Raw genomic sequence first — 20,370 nt, 5'->3', positions numbered from 1 at the left:
TCAATAAAGATATGGCTTCCCCTTCCACGAAAAGGTATTGTAGTGCAAATACATAGTGCAACTGAAAAACAGAGTGAAACATTGAAAGAAGCAGAACATTAAAAAATATATACCTCAGGCCAACGAACATTCGAAGGTAATGACACCACAGAAGTATGTTGCGTGTTTACCGATTGTAAAAGATAAGTCTACTCTATATAAAAAAGTTCCTCGTTGTGCTCCATTTTAAAACCCCTAAATATGATCATTCGCTTACCTTCCTGGTATATTGAGGCCTTATCTGAATGACATTTGTACCCTATCTATGCCTCAGAACAGCACCGCTGTAAACATGTAGGACTAGAGCTGATCAGAAACAATGTCAGAACTGATAGTGCAGAAGAAAGGAGGCTACTTTTAGAACAGTGTGTTCACAAATGCCAACATTCTTTTTAATTGCAGTCCCGTTGATAACGCGGCGGTTTGTTCATTCGGCTAAGGAACTTGCCATCTCAAACACTATGTACGAATAACAAGGGGCAAGCTGTTTTTAGACTTGCCGCACAACCAGCAGGGCGTTATTTGTCGTCGTGGAAAACGACTCAAGTCTACTGTTATCAAAGTACACGACCCAAACCACTTCCAAGCTGTGCATAAACCCCTTCGCGAAAAGCAGAAGACCATGCCGCGGAACTTCTCTTATTTCTAACACTTTGGCACAAAGGCTGATATCTCTCGCCTTAGTTTTTGGTGACAGGTTATGTACCAAATGTTATATGGAGTGTGCAAGTCTGAAAGAGGTATCCGGACTCGGCAGCGACAGACCAGCTCAAACGTCATCCTAGGAGGGTGTTGCGGATACACCTTACAGCCCCACGACAGAGGCCCCTGGAAGCAGAAAGCGTCCTGCAAAGGACCGCGAGAGCCCTAAGCCATCCAAGTGCAAAATGTGGGTTCAAATTCCTGCGAGGATGCCAGTGCCAGTGTCTATCCGAATATCTCACAAACTGAAGTTCCTGGAGAAAACAAATCATTTCTGCGCGATTATAAGTTTTTTGTGGGTAGCTTTCGAGACAAAATTGAAAGCTCGAAGTCAAGACAAGAAAAGCTGTTAATTTTAGCACTATGCCCGCCATCTTGGACAATATTAGAAAATAGTGGATATTTTGGTTGCGGCAAGAAGATATATCGATTTGCCAGACAACTCCGCGACACGAGAGGAATTCTTGAAAAACCCGATCCACGAAAAAATCGCCCACTCTTCTCCGAGGTGAAAACCTCATTTAAGGCCTTTTACCAAGATGACAGAATTTCGTACTGTCTTCCTGGGATGAAAGACGGCCTGAAAAGAAATCAAAAGTGGTTTCTTTTGTTGAACCTAGACGAAGTTTTCATTGAATGGAAAGAGGAAAATCCAGACCGGCCAGCCTCTTTTTCAACCTTCGCATCCATGCGTCCCCCCTGGTGTGTGTTAGCAGGCTCAACTGGCACAAAGTCTGTTTGTGTGTGCGAGTACCATAAAAAACGTCAAGCTTATGCTGCATTTATTGGGAATAAAAGAAACCTGTAAAGGGTTTTTGGCTTTAACCGTTTGTTCAATCGAAAAGGAGAGCTGCGTGATGCACACCAGCTCGAGATACCCAGGACCGGAATCGCTAAAAACTTTTCCGTAAAGCAAGACTCCCGAAGACGACGAAATAAAGTACAAGCGGTGGGTTCACTCGGACAAGTGCCTGCTCATGACAGTTGTATCGAGTGCCACAGAAGTAGTGGGAAAACTCGAAAACCTGGAGAACTTGAAATGTCATCACTATGTGAGAAAACTTCTGTCAAATCGTCTTAGGTTTCTGACCTCAACACTTCCACCAACCGAGTCAATATTCATCATGGACTTTGCAGAGAACTACAACTTCATCGTTCAGGGTTTAAGCGAAGTCTCTGTTAGGATTACAACGTCGGTATCGTTATCGTACAGGTATGATGACAGTAAATCATGTTTCGGGTGTCAGTGAACAAAAATGAAACATTGCACTTCTTATCCAAGATTCTTGATAAGACCCGATTAGGACAGAAGGGCTTAGATTTTTGTTTTGTTCACTGTTATGCTGTCAGTTGTTCTACACTGCCTGATAGGGGATTGGAAACAAATATTCTGTTATTTATTTCTGGCTTATTAAACGTCAGCTTATCAGACATATTTTTTACTTCGCCAAATGGAGAAATTTTCTTTCAGCAATGCGAACGTCCAAAGAAACGTCTTCCACTACGGCGAAAGGTGTCCCCTTAAAGGGGCGATGCAACAATTTTCGTACTTTGCGCAAATACCGCTTAGAACAGATCCCTGACGTTAATGACCTATGAAACACGCCTTTGTTTTTCACTTCACGCAATAGAAGTCCCAGAAAAAAATTAAAGAAAAAAAGTGAAAGTCGTTTACCACTCCCTGTAACGCCGAATTGGAGCGCAGCTCTTGAGGAGGAGGAGGGGAGGGTACTGAGGGCCACGTGTTCTCGGGGGGGGGGTCACGTGACCCCCCCCCGAGGGCACGTGACCTTGGTGGGGTCACGTGGGGGCAAACACTTGCCCCCTCAGAGGTCACGTGACCTCGGGAGGGGGTCACGTGACTCCCCAGGTCACGTGACCCCCCGGGTCACGTGACCAAAATTTTTCCGCTAGATTTAGCGGGGAAATTTTTTCCGCTAGATTTAGCGGGGAAAGTTTTCCGCTAGATTTAGCGGGGAAATTTTTTCCGCTAGATTTAGCGGGAAAATTTTTTCCGCTAGATTTAGCGGGGAAATTTTTCCGCTAGACAGCGGGAAAATTTTTTCCGCTAGATTTAGCAGGGAAAATTTTTCCGCTAGATTTAGCGGGGAAAGTTTTCCGCTAGATTTAGCGGGAAAATTGTTTCCGCTAGATTTGACGGGGAAATTTTTCCGCTAGATTTAGCGGGGGAATTTTTTCCGCTAGATTTAGCGGGGAAATTTTTTCCGCTAGATTTAGCGGGGAAATTTTTCCGCTAGATTTAGCGGGGAAATTTTTTCCGCTAGATTTAGCGGGGAAATTTACCCATAATGCACCGCGCGGTTACGCCGACGGCGACGGCGACGGCGACGGCGACGGCGACGCCGCTCAAGCCGGGAACGGGCCCCTAAGAGCTGCGCTCTAAAAGTGAAAGCCGTTTACAACTCCCTGTAACGCCGAATTGGAGCGCAGCTCTTGAGGAGGAGGAGTGAAGGGTACTGAGGGGAGGGTAGACCCCTCGTCCTTCTCCTCCTCCTCCCCTCATTCTTTAATATGCTCCGGGGGGGGGGTCACGTGACCTCGAGGGGGGTGTCACGTGACTTCGGGGAGGGGGGTCACGTGACCTCGGGGAGGCGTGACCTGGGGGTCACGTGACCTTGGGTGTCACATGGGGGTCCCCTCAAGGTCACGTGACCCCCACGTGACCTCAGAGGGGTCACGTGACCTGGGGGTCACGTGACCTGGGGGTCACGTGGGTGTCACCTTGGAGTCCCGTGACCTTGAGATGACCTTGGGAGGGGTCACGTGACCTTGGGGGTCACGTGACCTCAGAGGGGTCACGTGACTTGGGGGTCACGTGACCTTCAAAGGGTCGCGTGACCTTGAGATGACCTTGGGAGGGGTCACGCGACCTGGAGGGGTCACGTGACCTTGGGGGTCACGTGACCTTGGGATGACCTTGGTTACGCCGACGCCGACGGCGACGGCGACGGCGACGCCGACGCCGCTCAAGCCGGGAACGGGCCCCTAAGAGCTGCGCTCTAAAATGAAAGCCCTTTACAATTCCCTGTAACGCCGGTTGGCGCGCAGCTCTTGAGGAGGAGGATGGAAGCGTACTGAGGGACAGGTGACTCCTTAAGGTCACGTGACCTCATGGGAGGTCGGGTGACGTCAAGGGAGTCACGCGACCTCGGAGAAGGGGGGTCACGTGACCTTAGGAGAATCACGTGACTTTAGGCGGCCACGTGACCTCAGGGGATTCACGTGACTCCAGGGGGGTCACGTGACCTTGACGATGACGATTTTATGACGTCATCAGTGAGATGACGATGACGATGCGGATGCCAATAACGTCATCAGTGATGATGACGATGACGATGCGAATGCCATTGACGCCATCAGTGATGACAATGATACGGATGACGATGACGTCATCAGGTTGCATGCAACCTGGATTGCATGCAACAGGTTGCATACAACTCGTTGTATGCCATTTGCATGCAACAGGTTGCATGCAACCTGTTGCATGCAACTCCCGAAGGAACCCGAGGTCCTCCCGAATGAACCCGAGGTCCTCCGAGGTCCTACCGAAGAAACCCGAGGTCCTCCCGAAGGGACCCAATGTCCTCCCGAAGGACCTCGGGTTCCTTCGGGACGACCTCGGGGAGTCCTCGGGTATCTTCGGAAAAATTTACCCATAATGCACCGCGCGGTTACGCCGACGGCGACGGCGACGCCGACGCCGACGCCGCTCAAGCCGGAAACGGGCGCCTAAGAGCTGCGCTCTAAAAAATGAAAGCCGTTTGCAACTCCCTGTAACGACGAATTAGAGCGCAGCTCTTGAGGAGGAGGAGGGAAGGGTACTGAGGTTCACGTGTTATCGGGGGGGGGGGGGAGGGGTGCTCACGTGACCTTGGAGGGGTCACATGACCCCCTCGCCAAGGTCACGTGACCTGGGGGTGTCACGTGACCTCGGGGGGTCACCTGACAAGACAAAATTTTCCGCTAGATTTAGCGGGGAAATTTTTCCGCTAGAATTAGCGGGGAAATCTTGCCGCTAGGTTTAGCGGGGAAATTTTTTCGCTAGATTTAGCGGGGAAATTTTTTCGCTAGATATAGCGGGGAAATGTTTCCGCTAGATTTAGCGGGGAAATTTTTCAGCTAGATTTAGCGGAGAAATTATTCCGCTAGATGTAGCGGGGAAATGTTTCCGCTAGATTTAGCGGGGAAATTGTTCCGCGAGATGTAGCGGGGAAATTTTTCCGCCAGATTTAGCGGCGACGTTTTTCCGCTAGATTTAGCGGGAAAACTTTTCCGTTAGATTTAGCGGGGAAATCTTTCCGTTAGATTTAGCGGGGAAATCTTTCCGCTAGGTTTAGTGGGGAAATTTTTCCGGTAGATTTAGCGGGAAAATTTTCCCGCTAGGTTTAGCGGGGAAATTTTTTCGGTAGATTTAGCGGGGAAATTTTTCCGCTAGATTTAGCGGGGACGTTTTTCCGCTAGATTTAGCTGGAAAATTTTTCCGCTAGAGTTAGCAGGGAAATTTTTCCGCTAGATGTAGCGGGGAAATTTTTCCGCTAGATTTAGCGGGGAAATTTTTCCGCTAGATTTAGCGGGGAAATTTACCCATAATGCACCGCGCGGTTACGCCGACGGCGACGGCGACGGCGACGCCGCTCAAGACGGAAACGGGCGCCTAAGAGCTGCGCTCTAGAACGGGCAGGATTGACACCCTCAACTCGCAGCCAGAACAAGCGGCCACGCGATCTGGAGCCGATTATATGCCGCCAATGTTGATCATAGCCACGCGCTGGGGTTGGCAAAGCACAGGACACGCGCTGAGTTCCAGACATTGTTATGGCTGGGCTATTGTCGTCGTTGCAGCGATTGGACGCGGGCCACGACCCGAATGCTTTTCGAGCTAGTAATTATCACGAGCCCAAATTGAGTGCCCACGCAGGGCTCGGGTATACAACTCGCAGCCAGAACAAGCGGCCACGTGATCTGGAGCCGACTATATGCCACCAATGTAGATCATAGCGACGCGCTGGGGTTGGCAAAGTACAGGGCAAGCGCCAAGTTTCAGATATTGTTATGGCTCGGCTATTGTCGCCGTTGCAGCGATTGGACACCGGTCATTACCCGAATGCTTCTCGAGCTAGCAATTATCACGAGCCTAAGTCGAGTGCCCACGCAATGCTCGGGTCCAATCTATGAACCGCATTGAAATATCGTCACTTGGGTGTTCTGCAATCCCCAAGTTACGTCATAAAATTTTGAAAAAGAGAGATTGAATGAAAATGATCGCTTTTGTCCTTGAAATTACACCGCAACAAAGGAGTTTCTTGGCCAGTGGAGTTGTGTGCGAGTATCCTTGAGCCCCACTAGTGCCAGTAAGCTCGTGTAAAGTGAAAAACATTGCAACTGAATATCGTTGCACAGCTCCTTTAAAGGGATACTACAACAAAATTTCGGCGCTCATCTTATGGTCTATATGTATTCAAAGGAGCAGCATCATATCGAACATACCAATATCTTGTTAAGAAAAGTCACGAAAAGGAATTTTAAAACGAATTAAACGTTTAGCACAGAGCACCTGGTGGATATCGCTAACGCCTCGCTTGTAGTGCCCCTCTAGGAACCTTGACAGCTAGTGACGGAGGTTGTCTCGCCTTCTGCCAGGACGAGAGAAGAGGGGAAGGAGGAACTCTTCTCTTCCCGAGAATGTCTTTTGTGTGTCGCAGAAGTCGCTATTGTCCCCCTACTAGATTACAGAAGATTAACGCGTCACTCAAAATTCGTACAATAGCAGCCGCTTCGGTTGCTGGAACGACTAGGCCATCCTCTCGATGTCAGCCTCGCCGTAGCTAGTGTCACTAAATAAAGCTACGCTTTTAGAGTATCGGCACTCTTTTCTCCCATTGTTTTATGCCGCCACGGTAGTCATTCGTCAGTTTGAGTCACGTGACATCTGTTGACGCGACGTTGGCTCGTGGGCGCTGCCATCTTGTGGCGTAGTTCCCTCGGTAGGCGAGTAGGGGCTTTGCGGGCGCTGTTCACGACGGAGGCGACGGACAAGTTATGAGATGCCACGCTTCGCCGACTTCCAGCGCCTGACAAGCGCTTAAAAGACCCTTGCGCGATGCCGTTTTGCTCCGTTGGAGGTTGCTTCACCAAGCGGGAGGATGGGAAGCGCTTGCTGCGCTTTCCGTTGGGCAGCAAAGACCAACACCGGCTTCGCGCGTGGTTGGAGCTCGTCGACCGCGAAAATTTTGAGCCCACGGCACACTCCAGGGTCTGTGAGGTAAGTTCCTTTCAAGCACAACTGTAATGTTGGGTGAGCCGTCTTTCTGAGTTCGTTTGCCGTTTCGAAAGATTCAACTCGTCCGTTTCGAGCGGCTGGCTAAGGTGCCGTTGAGAGCTGGCTCGTCTTGCCACTTTTGTTGATAAATGCTTTTATCAGTACCGCCGTGCTTCTTGTCTTTTGTATATCTTTTTGTTTTAAGGGGGGGGGATGGAGGGAGAGGGAAAGGGAGGCTGGGGTCAGGTCGGGGGTCACTTGTCAAACCACCACAAGCTCTTGTTAACTACCCGGGCTTCGAAGTGAGTAATGCTGTTATGGAAGCGCTCTCGCACGTTTCGTGCACGCACCAGCTCGTAGTAGAAGTTATCGAACGAGCAATGTGCAATACTTGAGCAATATAACAGTATCGTTGTGACCACACTTTCGCATGTTCGGCGATTTGTAAATAGTCTGGTGCAGAAACATGCTATAAGCTTGACACTAGAGCTCTTTAACTTGCTAACCATGCTTTTATACCTAAAAGTTCGAGGGTTTGCAGTATTCAGTTGTACTGTATACCTCCCAGTAAATGATCCTGGGACAATTTTTGTTGTGTTTTGGTAACCTTTTCTTTATCTGCTATTTTTCATAGGACCATTTCGAACAGAGCCAATTTGAGGCAAACAGGGCGGACGGTCGAAGACTGCTCAAGTCGAATGCTGTTCCTAGCATACCAGCGCCGAGAAATGCACAAAAAGTGCCAAGGAGCAAAGTCCTGAAGAAGCGAAGCAATGGTCAGCTGCAAGGTACGTAGCTCACTTATTATTGGTGAATTCCACTCGATTCGGAGTGCTTTCCAAATTCACGAGGGAGGCAAAATTCCGCTCCGTGGGACCCGCTCCGAATCGACGAGCAGAAGATAAAGTCGCATTTTTGGAGCTACCTCCCCCACTCCCCTCCCCCCTGCTTCCCCCCCTGCTTCCCCCTCGGCCGTTCAAAATGGCCTCTGCTCAAAGTTGCCAAGCCCACCAACGCCTCAGCCGACTGATCTTTCCGACGACCAGGGGCAACTGTCACTGTTCAGCTGCGCGACACAGGCCGGGCGAAAATGTCCGTACCGTGGAGCCTGTGTCACAAATAACGAGTAAGACGCCCGCGTTCACCACTGTCACACACCTTTCAGCCGCCTCGAAGTGGCGGGGCACGCACAGCGATCGCCATCGGTGGAGTTCAGATTGCTGCTAAGACTTTAATAAACACAAAGAGGTAACAGACCATCACATGCACGGTCGTTGCCTAATCTGTTCTTGCTTTATTGCATGAGAAAACGTGGGCGGCATGCAGTGTAAAACGGTAAACAATCATCGGCTGCAGAATGAATGGGCCTAACCTTGCGTCTGCCTCCGGATTTTCTGTCGTTCGTTTTCTAGTTCTTGCTCTCACGATCACAGATGTCGGCGCTTACAATTTACCACACTCCAGTCCCGGCTTTGTATTCCTGATCTACGCGAGGCAGGAGCGTTTGAGCCGTCACAATCCCGCGTAAACAACCGACGCATCCGAACAGATGCAACTCGACAGCCCGATCAGCACGACTGGTCGGCCTCGGCGACCTTGCCGCACATGCGCACCGTCGAGCTATGAAGGAAATGTCGTATGCACTCTGTCAAGTTCCGGATAGATCTGTGAAATCCTGCGGAGCAATTTCGGCGGGTTTGGAGGTGCTCCATGGATCGGGTGCTGCTAGAGATCTACGAGCGGAGGATGACCAACTCGAGCCAGATCTGCAAGCGGAATATGCGCGATCCAAATGGAGCGCTTTTGGAGCGCTCGAGATCTGCGAGCGGAATTCACCATATGATGCTAAAGAATGCACATTATGTTTTTTTGCCGATGCATAATTTCTGCATTTCTAGCAACTTCAAGCACTGCAGCAACAACAGAAGTGCAGAAGAAAACTGAACCTGTGGTCATGCCAGTGCAGTGCTATGCAGAGCAACTGCTAGCAGCTGAAACCCAAGTCCAAGCTGCACCCAAAGAAGCTAGTAAGTACTGAATAGGAAAAAAAAGCCACCTACAATGCCATATAAATGGAGAAAAAAGTTCATGCTGATCTACAGTTAAAAATCAGGCTCTCAATCCCTAGAGAGCTTCTATAGAGTGCACACACCCGCAGCCTGCGAGCGATGCATGCTGGACAAGTGCAGTCGTTGTGTTCATCTTGGGAGACAGCCATGTCCACACATGGCTCTCGTCTCAACAAAAGAATTGCCGGGTCGGCAAATCTCTTGTTGAGACGAGAGTCATGTGCTTTATTTAGTGACTCAAGCTCAGACAGTTCCGAGCTTTCCAGCTCGAGCATGGGGTTGAGTCTGATAGTCAGTTACCACATTGAAGGGATACTTCAACGAAATTTGAAATATTCCCGTCGTGTTCAAAAATAGGTTGAATATGATCCACAATATCCGTAAATGACAATCGCACGTTTGTATTTTGATCCTGGTGGCTGTATTTTTCGTTATAAACGGCCCACTCTGGCAAGCGCTCGGAGAAGGCCCAGCTTAGAGCACGTGACATCCAACGCAATCGTGACGTAGGTCGTCTCAAGGCGAGCAAAGCTACGGCGAGGCTGACGTCGAGAGGATGGCCTAGTCGTTCCAGCCACCGAAGCGGCTGCTTTTGTACGAATTTTGAGTGACGGGTTAATCTTCTATAATCTTCTAGGGGAACAATAGCGACTTCTGCGACACACAAAAGGGATTCTCGGCGAGAGGGGAGTTCCTCCTTCCCCCCTTCTCTCGTCGTGGCCGGAGACGAGACAACCTCCGTCACTAGCTGTCAAGGTTCCTAGACGAGCATTACAAACGAGGCGTTAGCGACATCCACCAGGTGCTCTTTGCTAATCATTTAATTCGTTTTAAAATTCCTTTTCGAGACTTTTTTAACAAGATATTGATATGTTCCATGTGATACTGCTCTTTTGAACACATATAGACCAAAAAATGAGCGCCGAAATTTCGTTGTAGTATCCCTTTAAGACACAATCCAAAAGGAAAGAGAACAACATTGGGGACTTTTGGTTTTTAAAATTGTTGAGGGTATCAACGCTTTAGGGCGAAAAGATGCGGTAACTGCTAGTGAAAGACTCTAATGATCCGGACGCATATCTCGAGAAGTATGGAGTGGCTCACGGCACTTCGTCAAGTGTCAGCACAGTTTGCTCTTGTCCGACATCAATTTTGTGTAACGTTGTTGGTCATTTTTTAAGCTCTGTTCAGACTCGGCAATTATGTGCAGATGAGAGGGATCACAAAAACTAGCCCTTGAAGCTCCCCATATTGCCGTGTGCATGGCCGAGTGGCAACGCACCTGACTCACGCAGAGGCCCCAGGTTTAATTTCTGAGGGTCGTGCAACTTTTATTATTGTATTGTAATAATAGTTTCTACAATGTTTGAGAAGCTTCTCGTTTAGAATGTTTGAAGGCCGAACATTCTAGTTCGAATGTTTGCGAAGCCCGTGTGTCTACAAAAGGCGCTCCGCGTGGCTCTACAGGGTCGGTTCTTCGCCAGCGCTTGACTCTGCTTTCACGCCGACATTGACACCTGCGACGCTGTTATTTTGTTTCTATCCTTTTTTTTTTGGGCACAAGTTCGCCCCATTAAACGTTTATTTCCTCCTGTTTATTTATTGTTTTTTTGGTCACCACCCGTGACATACTCTTACTACTCGAACTCATATGTGGCCCTTGGAGTTCCACATATGAGTTAAAGTAGTGCAAAGTATAGCACATTTCATCACTAAGGCACCATTTCTGAATTGCAGCAACCACAGCCACGCAGAGGACAACCTTCCCTGAGGTCATGTCAGAGGAATGCCTTCCAGTGGAGCTGCTCACCGTGGAAGTCGAAATGCCACCTTCGCCCGAGCCTAAAAGTGAGTACCGGTTGGAGAATGTGGATAAAGTGAAAACCATACTGTTTTTCACATTATTACGTATGGGAGCTGAAATAAGAACCTTTCAATAGGTGCCTCCATTGTGGAGCTTGAAGATATTGTGGACACCTGGAACACCACCAGAACTCCTCAGTTTGAAATGTTGTTGCTAAACGTATATAGAAGGATGCACACAATGGGTAATTATTATAATCAGGTACAACCATGGACCTAGGACGTGGGATGCCTTCCGAATGTGCCAAAGCTGAAGAAGACCTGGCATTGCCTATGGATGAAGGTAAGAAACTGTTCAGTTTTTGTTCGACATACAAACTGAACTGAGACATATGGAAAGTTCAGTCCGAGTTCAAATGAATGTAGGAACGGTTGTTGTGCAGCGACAGCGGAAAACTAGTTTAGCCGCAACGTTCGAAATGGCACTGTAATCGACGGTTCAGCGAGTCGTCTGCCTCCATCTGCTTTTTGTGTTTTGCGCCTTGTCGACAACTGTTTCTTAGAATTTTGTACTAAAATCTGTCTCGGGTTTCAGTATTGTATCGAACGATAACCAGCCTGCCTGCCTAGTTAGGTTTGAATGTCTGAATGTTTATTGTTCAGGCGTTTCACATGTTCTATAGGAAGAAATCTGTAGGGCGTACCAAATTTTTTTCAGCAGGTATTGTGCAGTGCGTCTACTTCACAAATGAGCCCCAGCACGAGCCCTTGGACACCAGTCATGCTCTTGAAAAGGTATGAAAGAAAACGATTATTGCGCGTTGCCCGTCGACAGTGCTGCACGCGCAATAACCATGGATCGTCGGGTGACACACAGCCCCGCCCCATCGCGCGCATCAGCGTCCCCTATGTAAGAGGGACGAGCGAGACGCTGGCGCGCGTGCTCCGAAAAGAAGGGATCCAGGTGGCGCACAAGCCAGTGTCAACATTAGGACGGCTCATGCCAAGGCCGAAAGATCACCTCCCAAAAGAGAAAGCACAAGGCGTGGTCTCTAAGATACCGTGTGCGGAGTGCCCCGCCGCCTACATCGGTGAAACTAAATCTTTTTCCGAACGCATGCGCCAGCACCAGAACGATATGCGCAATTTCGATCGCGAGCGTAGCGCCGTCGCGGAACATTGTGAGGTATTTGATCATCGGATTGACTTCGGAAATGCACACGTGATAGACACGGAGCCACATATTCGAAGACGCCTGCTCTTGGAGTCGTGGCATATCCAGAATACACCGGGGAACATTAACAGGTCCCTCGGGGCCTTACCCTCCATTTACGTCCATGGCCTGCGTCACGTTCACAAAACATCACCTCGGTAGAAGAGGAAGGAGAGGTCGAAGCTCGCGCTGTCCCATTCCATTTTTAGTCACCCCTGAAGAAGGAGTCGAGTCGACCCCGAAACGTTGGGAACTCTTTGTTTCTGAACTTTTGGTTTGAGCTTTCTTTTTTTTTTTTTTTTTCGAAAAGTCAAGTATGGTTGTGAACGGTTTCAATGTCTGCAAGAAACTATCCTCGTTACGTCCAGAAAGAGAGCTTGTTTTGTGCATAGTTTACGCGGTAGGCGAAGTAGTTTGTGCAAGATATGGTTGCAACAGGAAAACGCTATGCTACTTTCAATCAAATTATGTACTTTTAAAAAAATCCACCAACTTACCTGAAATGCACATACCACTATTTTAATTTACCCCATAAAGGGGAGCATTAATAACACTCCAAGGAGTCAATATTTTACTATGGTTCTTGGAGTGACAAGAAGTATAGTTTCCTCGTCGATATGCGGCATAAATATATTTTGACTCTTGTATCCTCCAAATGAAGGAAAGAGATATGCAGTATGCCTGGTGCAAACCGTGGTGATTATAGCCTTAAATTTAGCTGTTGAGTGCAGTACTATTAAAGATATTTCTTTGTAACCCCCATTTCTTTTCAGCAAGCACCCTGCAATGGAGATCGGTGTATTCATCAGGCTAGTGTTGCAGAATTGCTGCGCAAGCTAGATCTGGCTCAGAAGAGGATCAGAAAGCTGGAAAAGGAGTTGGAGGCTGTTCTTGGTAAGCATATTGGCATAGTACATTCACATTCGTTTCGTGTGCTAGCACTTTATCCTTCGAATGCAACCAGTTCTATCATTCAGCACATTGGATGTTGCACAGTGTGTGTAAGAAAAATTAAAAGCTTTTGCAATGGTATTGTGGTGTCGTTAGTTTTGGTTTCTATATCTCGTCTGTAAACCTTGTGAATGTATGTGACACTGTTGTTCCCATGTATATAATTGTGTCGTCTGATAAAGTTTGATATTCTTTCGTTGGGTCATGGCTGGTTGACTCTCTTCTTCTTCTCGGCCTGAAGGCCGAAACACCACATTGGCGACGAGGCTTCTAGATTGTTCTAGTTTTTCTGAAGGCATTACCTTGCCTGTAGCCACGCCGGCGACGCCACGAGTTTCTCGGGCCTCGCTCCACCACCTACGTTTCTGCCTGCGCCGGGCCGCCCAAGTGTTCCGTGGCCGCAATGGATTCGTATGTTTGAAACCTTTCTTCTGGCATCCGGAGCATCTGACTTCCCGCCCGAACGACGCAAGGCCCTCCTGTTACACAGCCTGGGAATTGAAGGTCAGCGTATTTTCTACGCTCTGCCATCCGACGTCTCCGAACCCGCCCCTCTGGCTGCCGCCGCGACAACTTCCTATGAGGCCAAAAAGTCTTCCACTGCCCCGTCATCGTACGACCAAGCCGTCGCTGCGTTTACGCAGCATTTTGCCTCGGCAAGCAATGTCGTCGTGGAACGCCATCGCTTCCGCCGCCGTATCCAGCAACCAGGCGAGCTCATACAAGAATACGTCGCTGCTTTACGAGAGCTTGCTGCTTCGTGTTCTTTCGTCGCCCTTGACGACTCCTTCCGCGACCAGTTCTTAGAAGGCATCGCGTCGCAACACCTTCGTGAACGTCTGCTTCTAGAAGGTTCATCGCTCTCCTTTTCGCGCGCCGTGCTTCTGGCACAACTGGAGCAGGCCGCTCAGCAAGTTCGCGAACTTGCTCCCAAGCACGTTCAGCAGGTAACTTCACGAGGCGTTCGGCATTCCAGGGACTCAACGCGGCCGCGCTCATCTCCCCGTCGGTTACCTCCCCCGCAAGCAAGCCCCTGTCGACAGTCGCGCCATGACTCAGCGACACCGCGTGCCTCTCGGTCAGCTGGGCCCTCACGCCGTAACCGCCAGTCCGCTTCCCCTGAGCGCTCTCGTTCCTCGAACAATGCGTCACCGCACTGTTTTTGTTGTGGTTCCCGCCAGCACCGCGCCTCGTCATCCTCTTGTCCAGCACAAGGTCAGCACTGTTTTCACTGCGGTCGCATAGGGCACTTCCGCTCAGTCTGTAACAAGCGACAGCGTCATTCCACCGTTGCCGTTCGTGAAGTCGACTGCCAGGACTCGTCCGATGATGCTGAGATTTTAAGCGTTCTTTCTGTCGTCGGTCCGGCTCGAGCCGGCATTTTCATTGACGTTTTCGTCGCCGGCAAGTCCTTCAAGTTTCTTTTCGACTCTGGGTCGTCTGTTTCTATCCTGGAAGAGAACCTTTTCCAGCAACATTTTGCTGACGAGTCACTTCTTTCCGCTCCGCGAGTGAAACTTCTCGATTACTCTAAGCGCTTCATTCTAGTCTGTGGCTGCTTCTTCACGGAAGTCACGTTCAAGGGACGCGCAACATACCTTCTGTTCCATGTTGTGCCAAAAGGCACATCCATCCTCGGAATTGATGCGATCAAGGCTTTGGACCTGCACATCGAAGGGTCGTCCCTGCATTGTTTCGAGACGTTGACCATGCCAATGACACTCGACGCGCCCCAGCTCTCCAGCCTGGGCCGAGCTTCTCAACCCAACCCTCTTCCGAAGACCCTGTCTAGCGAGTTCGGCTCCCTCTTTGCCCCAGGCCTTGGTCTCGCCAAGGGTTTCGTCCATTGGATCAAGATCCGACTCGCGGTGCCTCCCGTGGCATCGAAACTTCGGCGTCTCCCGCTGACACTCCGACCACAAGTTTCGGAAGAGATCCGTCGGTTGGAAGAACAGGATGTCCCCCATAGTCGTGGTAAGGAAGAAGGACGGTGGCATTCGACTCTGTGTTGACCTCCGGGAACCTAACAAAGCAGTCATCACCGACAGCTTCCCGCTTCCTCACACTGAAGAGCTCCTGAACAGCCTCGTCGGTGCCACTACCTTCTCCAAGCTCGATCTCGCATCCGCCTACCACCAGGTTCTGCTGCATCCCGAGAGCCAAGACTTGACCGCATTCGTGACCCACGACGGACTGTTCCGTTTCAAGCGGGTATGCTTTGGGCTGGCGTCCGCCCCCGCAGCCTTCCAGCAGTTGATGTCGCAGATTCTCAAAGATTGCTCCGGCGTTCTGTTTGACGATATCATTGTGTTCGGCAAGACCGAGCAAGAGCACCTAACAAACCTGGCCGCTGTTCTCCGCCGCATCAAGGCAGCTGGACTCAAACTCTATGACAAGTGCACCTTTTGCGTCCAAGAGTTGTCTTTCTTGGGCCACAAGGTCACTGCCCAAGGCATCTCACCGCTGCCAGAGAAAGTGGATTGTATCCTGAACACTCCCGCCCCCACAGACGCCGCTGGTCTGCGTTCGTTTCTCAGCCTAGTCGAGTACTACGCCAAGTTCTTTCGCTGCCTTGCTGGAGTTGTGGAACCAATGCGCGCACTGCTCCGCAAGAATCAACCCTTCATCTGGAGTGATGCCGTCGACGCCAGTTTTCGGAAGGTCAAGTTCTTGTTGTCGTCCAGTAAAGTACTTCAGATGTTTGATCCCACTCTTCTGGTGGTTGTCTCCACGGATGCTTCTGACTGCGGCCTTGGCGCCGTTCTTACACAAATGGATGGGCACCAGCTACGCACAGTCGCCTTCGCATCTCGCACTCTCTCTCCAGCAGAGAGAAAGTATTCAGTCGGTGAACGAGAAGCACTCGTGTGCGTCTAGGCATGCGAGCATTGGCACACATATCTATGGGGACGGCACTTCACACTTCGTACGGACCACCGGGCGTTGGTCTCTCTTCTGTCGTCTCAAGGCTCAAGACGACGGCCCCTTCGCATCGCACGCTGGTCAGAGCGTCTTCTGCGCTACAACTACTCTGTGGAATACCGCAAGGGTTCAAAGAATCAAGTCGCTGATGCATTGTCCCGCCTTCCAGTGTCTGTTTCGCATGAGGATGCTTCGTTCAACGAAGAGGTCGTGTCTTTTGTTGCGCCACTCTGCCTCACCAAGGAACAGTTCCAGCACTCCCTGCGTGAGGATGCTACTTTGAAACAAGTCAAGGCTTACGTGGCATCATCTTGGCCTTTCCACAAGTCCATCCCGGATACTCTTCAGCCATTCTTTGCCGTTTGGAAGAACTGTCTGTGGTCGACGACCTGCTTTTGCGTGGGGAACGGCTCGTAGTTCCTCCTTTCCTTACCTCACAGTTCATTTCCACCGTGCGCAAAGCCCACCCCGGGATAGTGCGCACCAAGGCGCGACTACGAGAGCGGTTTTGGTGGCCGGGCATGGACAAGCAAGTGGAAGCCGCCATGTATGTGGCGCTGTTGTTCCCATGTATATAATTGTGTCGTCTGATAAAGTTTGATATTCTTTCGTTGGGTCATGGCTGGTTTACTCTCTTCTTCTTCTCGGCCTGAAGGCCGAAACACCACAGGTATCTGTGAAGCAATAGAGATGTTTGCAGAAACACTAAACCAGATTGCTCATTTGTGTGACCCTATGTTATTAAGATAATGTAGAAACTAATTCATACACTGTGTTTTGTGTATGTGTGTTTTTTGTTCCAAGTCATTCTTTTACTTCATTTGTTATACTTGTACCAGCTCGCTGACTGGGTCATTCTCCCGGAAAGTTAACGTTTGTGTGACTGATGTATAACTTATAATTTTTTTTTACCTATCGTCATTTACGACTTATGTTAAAAGAACATGGGGCTGGAGAGCCCATATAAAAATATTTCAGGGAATTTCTAAACAATACTTTTTCGGAACCTATAAAGTTTGGAATGCCTCCTATGTGCAGTTACGACAATAAGGCTGTATCTATTAAGTATCAGAAAAGTTTCAAGGTCTTTCACTTTAGTTCTAGTAAACTAAACTTTTATCTGCCCGATTAAAAAAAACTTAGATTCATGTCGATATCGACTACGAAATAATTATAGTGTCAAGTGTTACTAAAGTAATTATAATTTTTCGAAGAGAACCAACAAATGACTGGTGACCGACCAAGATGTCAGTGGTGTCACGATGAAGGTATAAAACAGTTTTAAAAGTTCTGCCCAACTTTTTCAATATGCCAATTACACTTGCTTTTCATGCCTCCTTTACACAGTGTTGAAGCAAAGTGATATCCTCTTTTTTCAGAATTTTAAAATTTTATGGGCTTAAAAAAAATAGGAAATAATGCATACCTTTTTTTGTGTCACAAATAATGCATGTCCTCTTTTCTTTAATTTCTCTATGAAAACTAGGAGGATCAGCTATACTAATATACCTTCCTGCTGTGTTAAAGCCATTCAATTTGAACTAAGACTTTTGTTGCAAAACGCACATTTGCTTGAAATATGTTAGTCGTGTCACGGGTCAGTCATGTCACGAGTCAGTAACGTAACAAGATCAGACATGCCACAACTCATTTACGTCACGGGGTTGATAAGTATTGGGGCACCGATCGGTGTCGCGTGCTGCCGCTAGGTTTAACCGACATTGTTTTGTGTACGCTTAATGCTTTAATAGTAATTGACTTAAGCTTCAGACAAACCAGGTGGCGCTTATTTTCATTTCTCCTGGGAAAAAAGCAGCCCTCGCCCGAATACTTCTTAGCCTGACAATAAAAACTGACTGTATCAATTTCGTGCATACTATTGCAAATGTAATTAACCTACAAATTACAACTAGATGTGTCGCGACAAGTAAGAGAAAAAAAGAAAGGTGTAAGATAGTAAATACTCACCCTTACCGGGGGAACATTCTACAGTACCGTGAATAACAATAAAAATTTGGGAAGTCGGCCATATTTTTAGATAATGTTTAGAAATGATTATTTTAGTAGCAAACATAACATAAATAATTAAAATAAATGTCTCCAAGCTTTTTTATTAAACCCAAAGGTTAATTGTTGGGGAGAATGACTTAACCATTTATTTGTATATTTTGTTTTACAGGCAGCAAACTGGGGAATCTTGCGCCTGATCAAGTACTCTGTGTAAAGAATCGTAACGCGCATGGAAACAGGTGGAGTAACAAGACCGTACAAAAGGCTCTTCAGATACGGTTGGCATGTGGAACCAGAGGATATGAGCTCCTCAAGGACGAGGTAATACCTTTGCCGTCTGAAAGAACACTCCAGAGACGCATCGAAGAGGTCAAATTCGAGCCAGGTTTGTAGACCGTCGCTCCTCTCATGTAACCGCTCTCAGATTGATCATAGCATGCTAAGGTTGTCTATATGCCTTCCATTCCTGTTTTTAAGGAATTCTGGAGGAGCTTCTTCCAGCGCTCAAGTCCAAGCTGGAGACCATGCGGCCACAAGAAAAGCACTGTGCACTTCTGCTGGATGAGATGCAGGTCACTGCTGGGTTGGACTTTGATCCAACAGTGAAGAAGCCAATCGGTCTGGTGACCATACCACCTGCAAAACCTGGATGCTCAAGTGAACTGACATTTGCCACACACGGCCTAGTAATAATGCTAACTGGACTTTCCTCTCGCTGGAAGCAGGTGGTTGCCTACCACTTGACAGGCAAGCACATGCTTTTACAAATTCATGCTTAATTATACCACAATAAAATACCTCTTAGCCTTTAAATTAACGTATACAAACTTCTAAAGTTGAAATTATAAGTACTTTGTCGTTGGTCGAAGCACCGGTCGTCGAAAAGTTCATGCAATGTTTATCGAAGGATAAACATTGCATATTTTATAAATATTTTGGACAATGAGAACTCTAGTGTAAAATACCGAGCATGCACCTTTGTCACAATATGTGCCCTCCTGAGACTTCTAAGCTCACCGAAATGTCCCTCCACATCAGCCGCTTCTCCGAGTACACTGGGGCAAGGTGGTGAAGCTTGCCTGACATGCGGTTGTGACGTACGGGATGTGTGCTCTTTTTCTTCAGTGCGGTGTTGTGTGCGAGTAAAAACACTGGCTTTGTATATGGGGCGAGCAGAGAGAGCGAAGCAACCAGTTCGACGAGTGCCTCTCCTTATCCTCGGGGAGTTGGAGAGGGTCGCATTGAGCTCGGGCTTCGCTCTCTCTGCTCGCCACAAAGACAAGGCCAGAATTTGCTGTGCTGCCCGCACTGAAGCCAGGTCACGGCCGCATCCCCGAGGGCAATGAAGCATTGGCTTTTCTCAGTCAGGCATGTAGTCCCAATAATGCACTCGCGTAGAACACCATACTGAAGAAGTCAAGTATAAATCCTGTACGTCACACCATGAAGTCGACCCTACCTTGTGCTCCATCTGCATTCTTTGCTCTCGTACCTTAGATTATCTCAATACCCTGAGTAGGCACTTTCCATAGGTTGAATTTTCATGTCAAATATCTTCTGTAATATAGAAAGAATAAGCATTTAAGCCAAGGACAACACAGCCACATCTTTGAAAGATATGGTTTTGTTGTGGGAAAATAAGCGCCAAAAAAACACGGACAAAGAGTAGATTGACAACGACACAGGGCGCACTCTCAACTGAATTTATTAGGAAAAAAACACAAACTTATATACCAATGGGAGCACACTATCAGACACCACACGTAACGTTAGTCTCCGCCCAGACCACGTTTCAAATATTCAAACTCATTCGTAGACAGAGCCAATGATGTATCGCTAATGCATTTTTTACCCCTTCTCCTAATCTCAAATGCCTCGTGAAGCTCGCGTGACACTTTGTTTCTGTACCTCGCCAATATTTTAGTGCTGTCAAATGATGGGTCGCAAGTGCATCTTTTGCAATGTACAGCCAAATGCCCTGACGGTGTAGTTCTAGTTGAAGCGGCGTGCTCGCGGACCCGATCATTAATACACCTTCCAGTCTGCCCTACATAGCTTAAACCACACGTCATTGGTATATCATAAACGACGGCGGTTGCGCAATCAGTGTACTTATTCCTGTGCTTGGTATGGCACGGGTCAGTTATCGGTTGTGGATCATTAATTCTCCTGCATAATCGCGACATTTTGTTGGGCGCTAAAAATACGACCGGGACATCATAGCGCCCCGCCACCTTCTTAAGGTTATGGGAGACACCGTGCATATATGGTATCACCACAGGCCGTACGTGTTTTTTTGGCGCTTATTTTCCCACGATGTACCAACTGGCCCATCTAAGCATTTTATTGTGGTTTTGTTGTCTCTGTTTTAAATGTTTATT

The 20,370-nt window shown here is 48.4% G+C and overlaps 2 protein-coding genes across 2 annotated transcripts; both read left to right on the top strand.

Annotated features, from left to right (window-relative positions):
- Positions 1-6,798: 6,798 nt before the first annotated feature.
- On the top strand, positions 6,799-8,975 carry LOC121047384 (peroxynitrite isomerase THAP4; the record flags this gene model as incomplete). The annotated part of the gene is made up of 3 exons (XM_040502588.2): positions 6,799-7,024; positions 7,656-7,809; positions 8,920-8,975. Coding segments are annotated over exons 1-3 (372 nt in total), but the record flags the coding sequence as incomplete, so codon positions are not given.
- A 2,188-nt stretch (positions 8,976-11,163) lies between these two features.
- On the top strand, positions 11,164-18,768 carry LOC121835412. The gene is made up of 5 exons (XM_042289589.1): positions 11,164-11,236; positions 11,615-11,688; positions 12,880-13,000; positions 18,159-18,374; positions 18,491-18,768. The coding sequence occupies exons 1-5, from the start codon at positions 11,164-11,166 to the stop codon at positions 18,766-18,768; spliced, it is 762 nt and encodes a 253-aa protein (XP_042145523.1).
- The last annotated feature ends 1,602 nt before the right edge of the window (positions 18,769-20,370 follow it).

Source organism: Ixodes scapularis, unplaced genomic scaffold (genome assembly GCF_016920785.2).
Source record: "Ixodes scapularis isolate PalLabHiFi unplaced genomic scaffold, ASM1692078v2 PGA_scaffold13__105_contigs__length_92229423, whole genome shotgun sequence".
Taxonomy (NCBI): Eukaryota; Metazoa; Arthropoda; class Arachnida; order Ixodida; family Ixodidae; genus Ixodes; species Ixodes scapularis.
The sequence above is the reverse complement of the archived record's forward strand: the minus strand, read 5'-3'. Positions and strand labels throughout refer to the sequence as shown.

Excerpts from the sequence above, each read along its gene's own strand:
- LOC121835412 (XM_042289589.1), top strand. The coding sequence starts at position 11,164 with ATGGACCTAGGACGTGGGATGCCTTCCGAATGTGCCAAAGCTGAAGAA. Across the intron at positions 11,237-11,614 it reads GGCATTGCCTATGGATGAAG|GTATTGTGCAGTGCGTCTAC; the intron begins GTAAGAAACTGT and ends TTTTTTCAGCAG. Across the intron at positions 13,001-18,158 it reads GGAGTTGGAGGCTGTTCTTG|GCAGCAAACTGGGGAATCTT; the intron begins GTAAGCATATTG and ends TTTGTTTTACAG.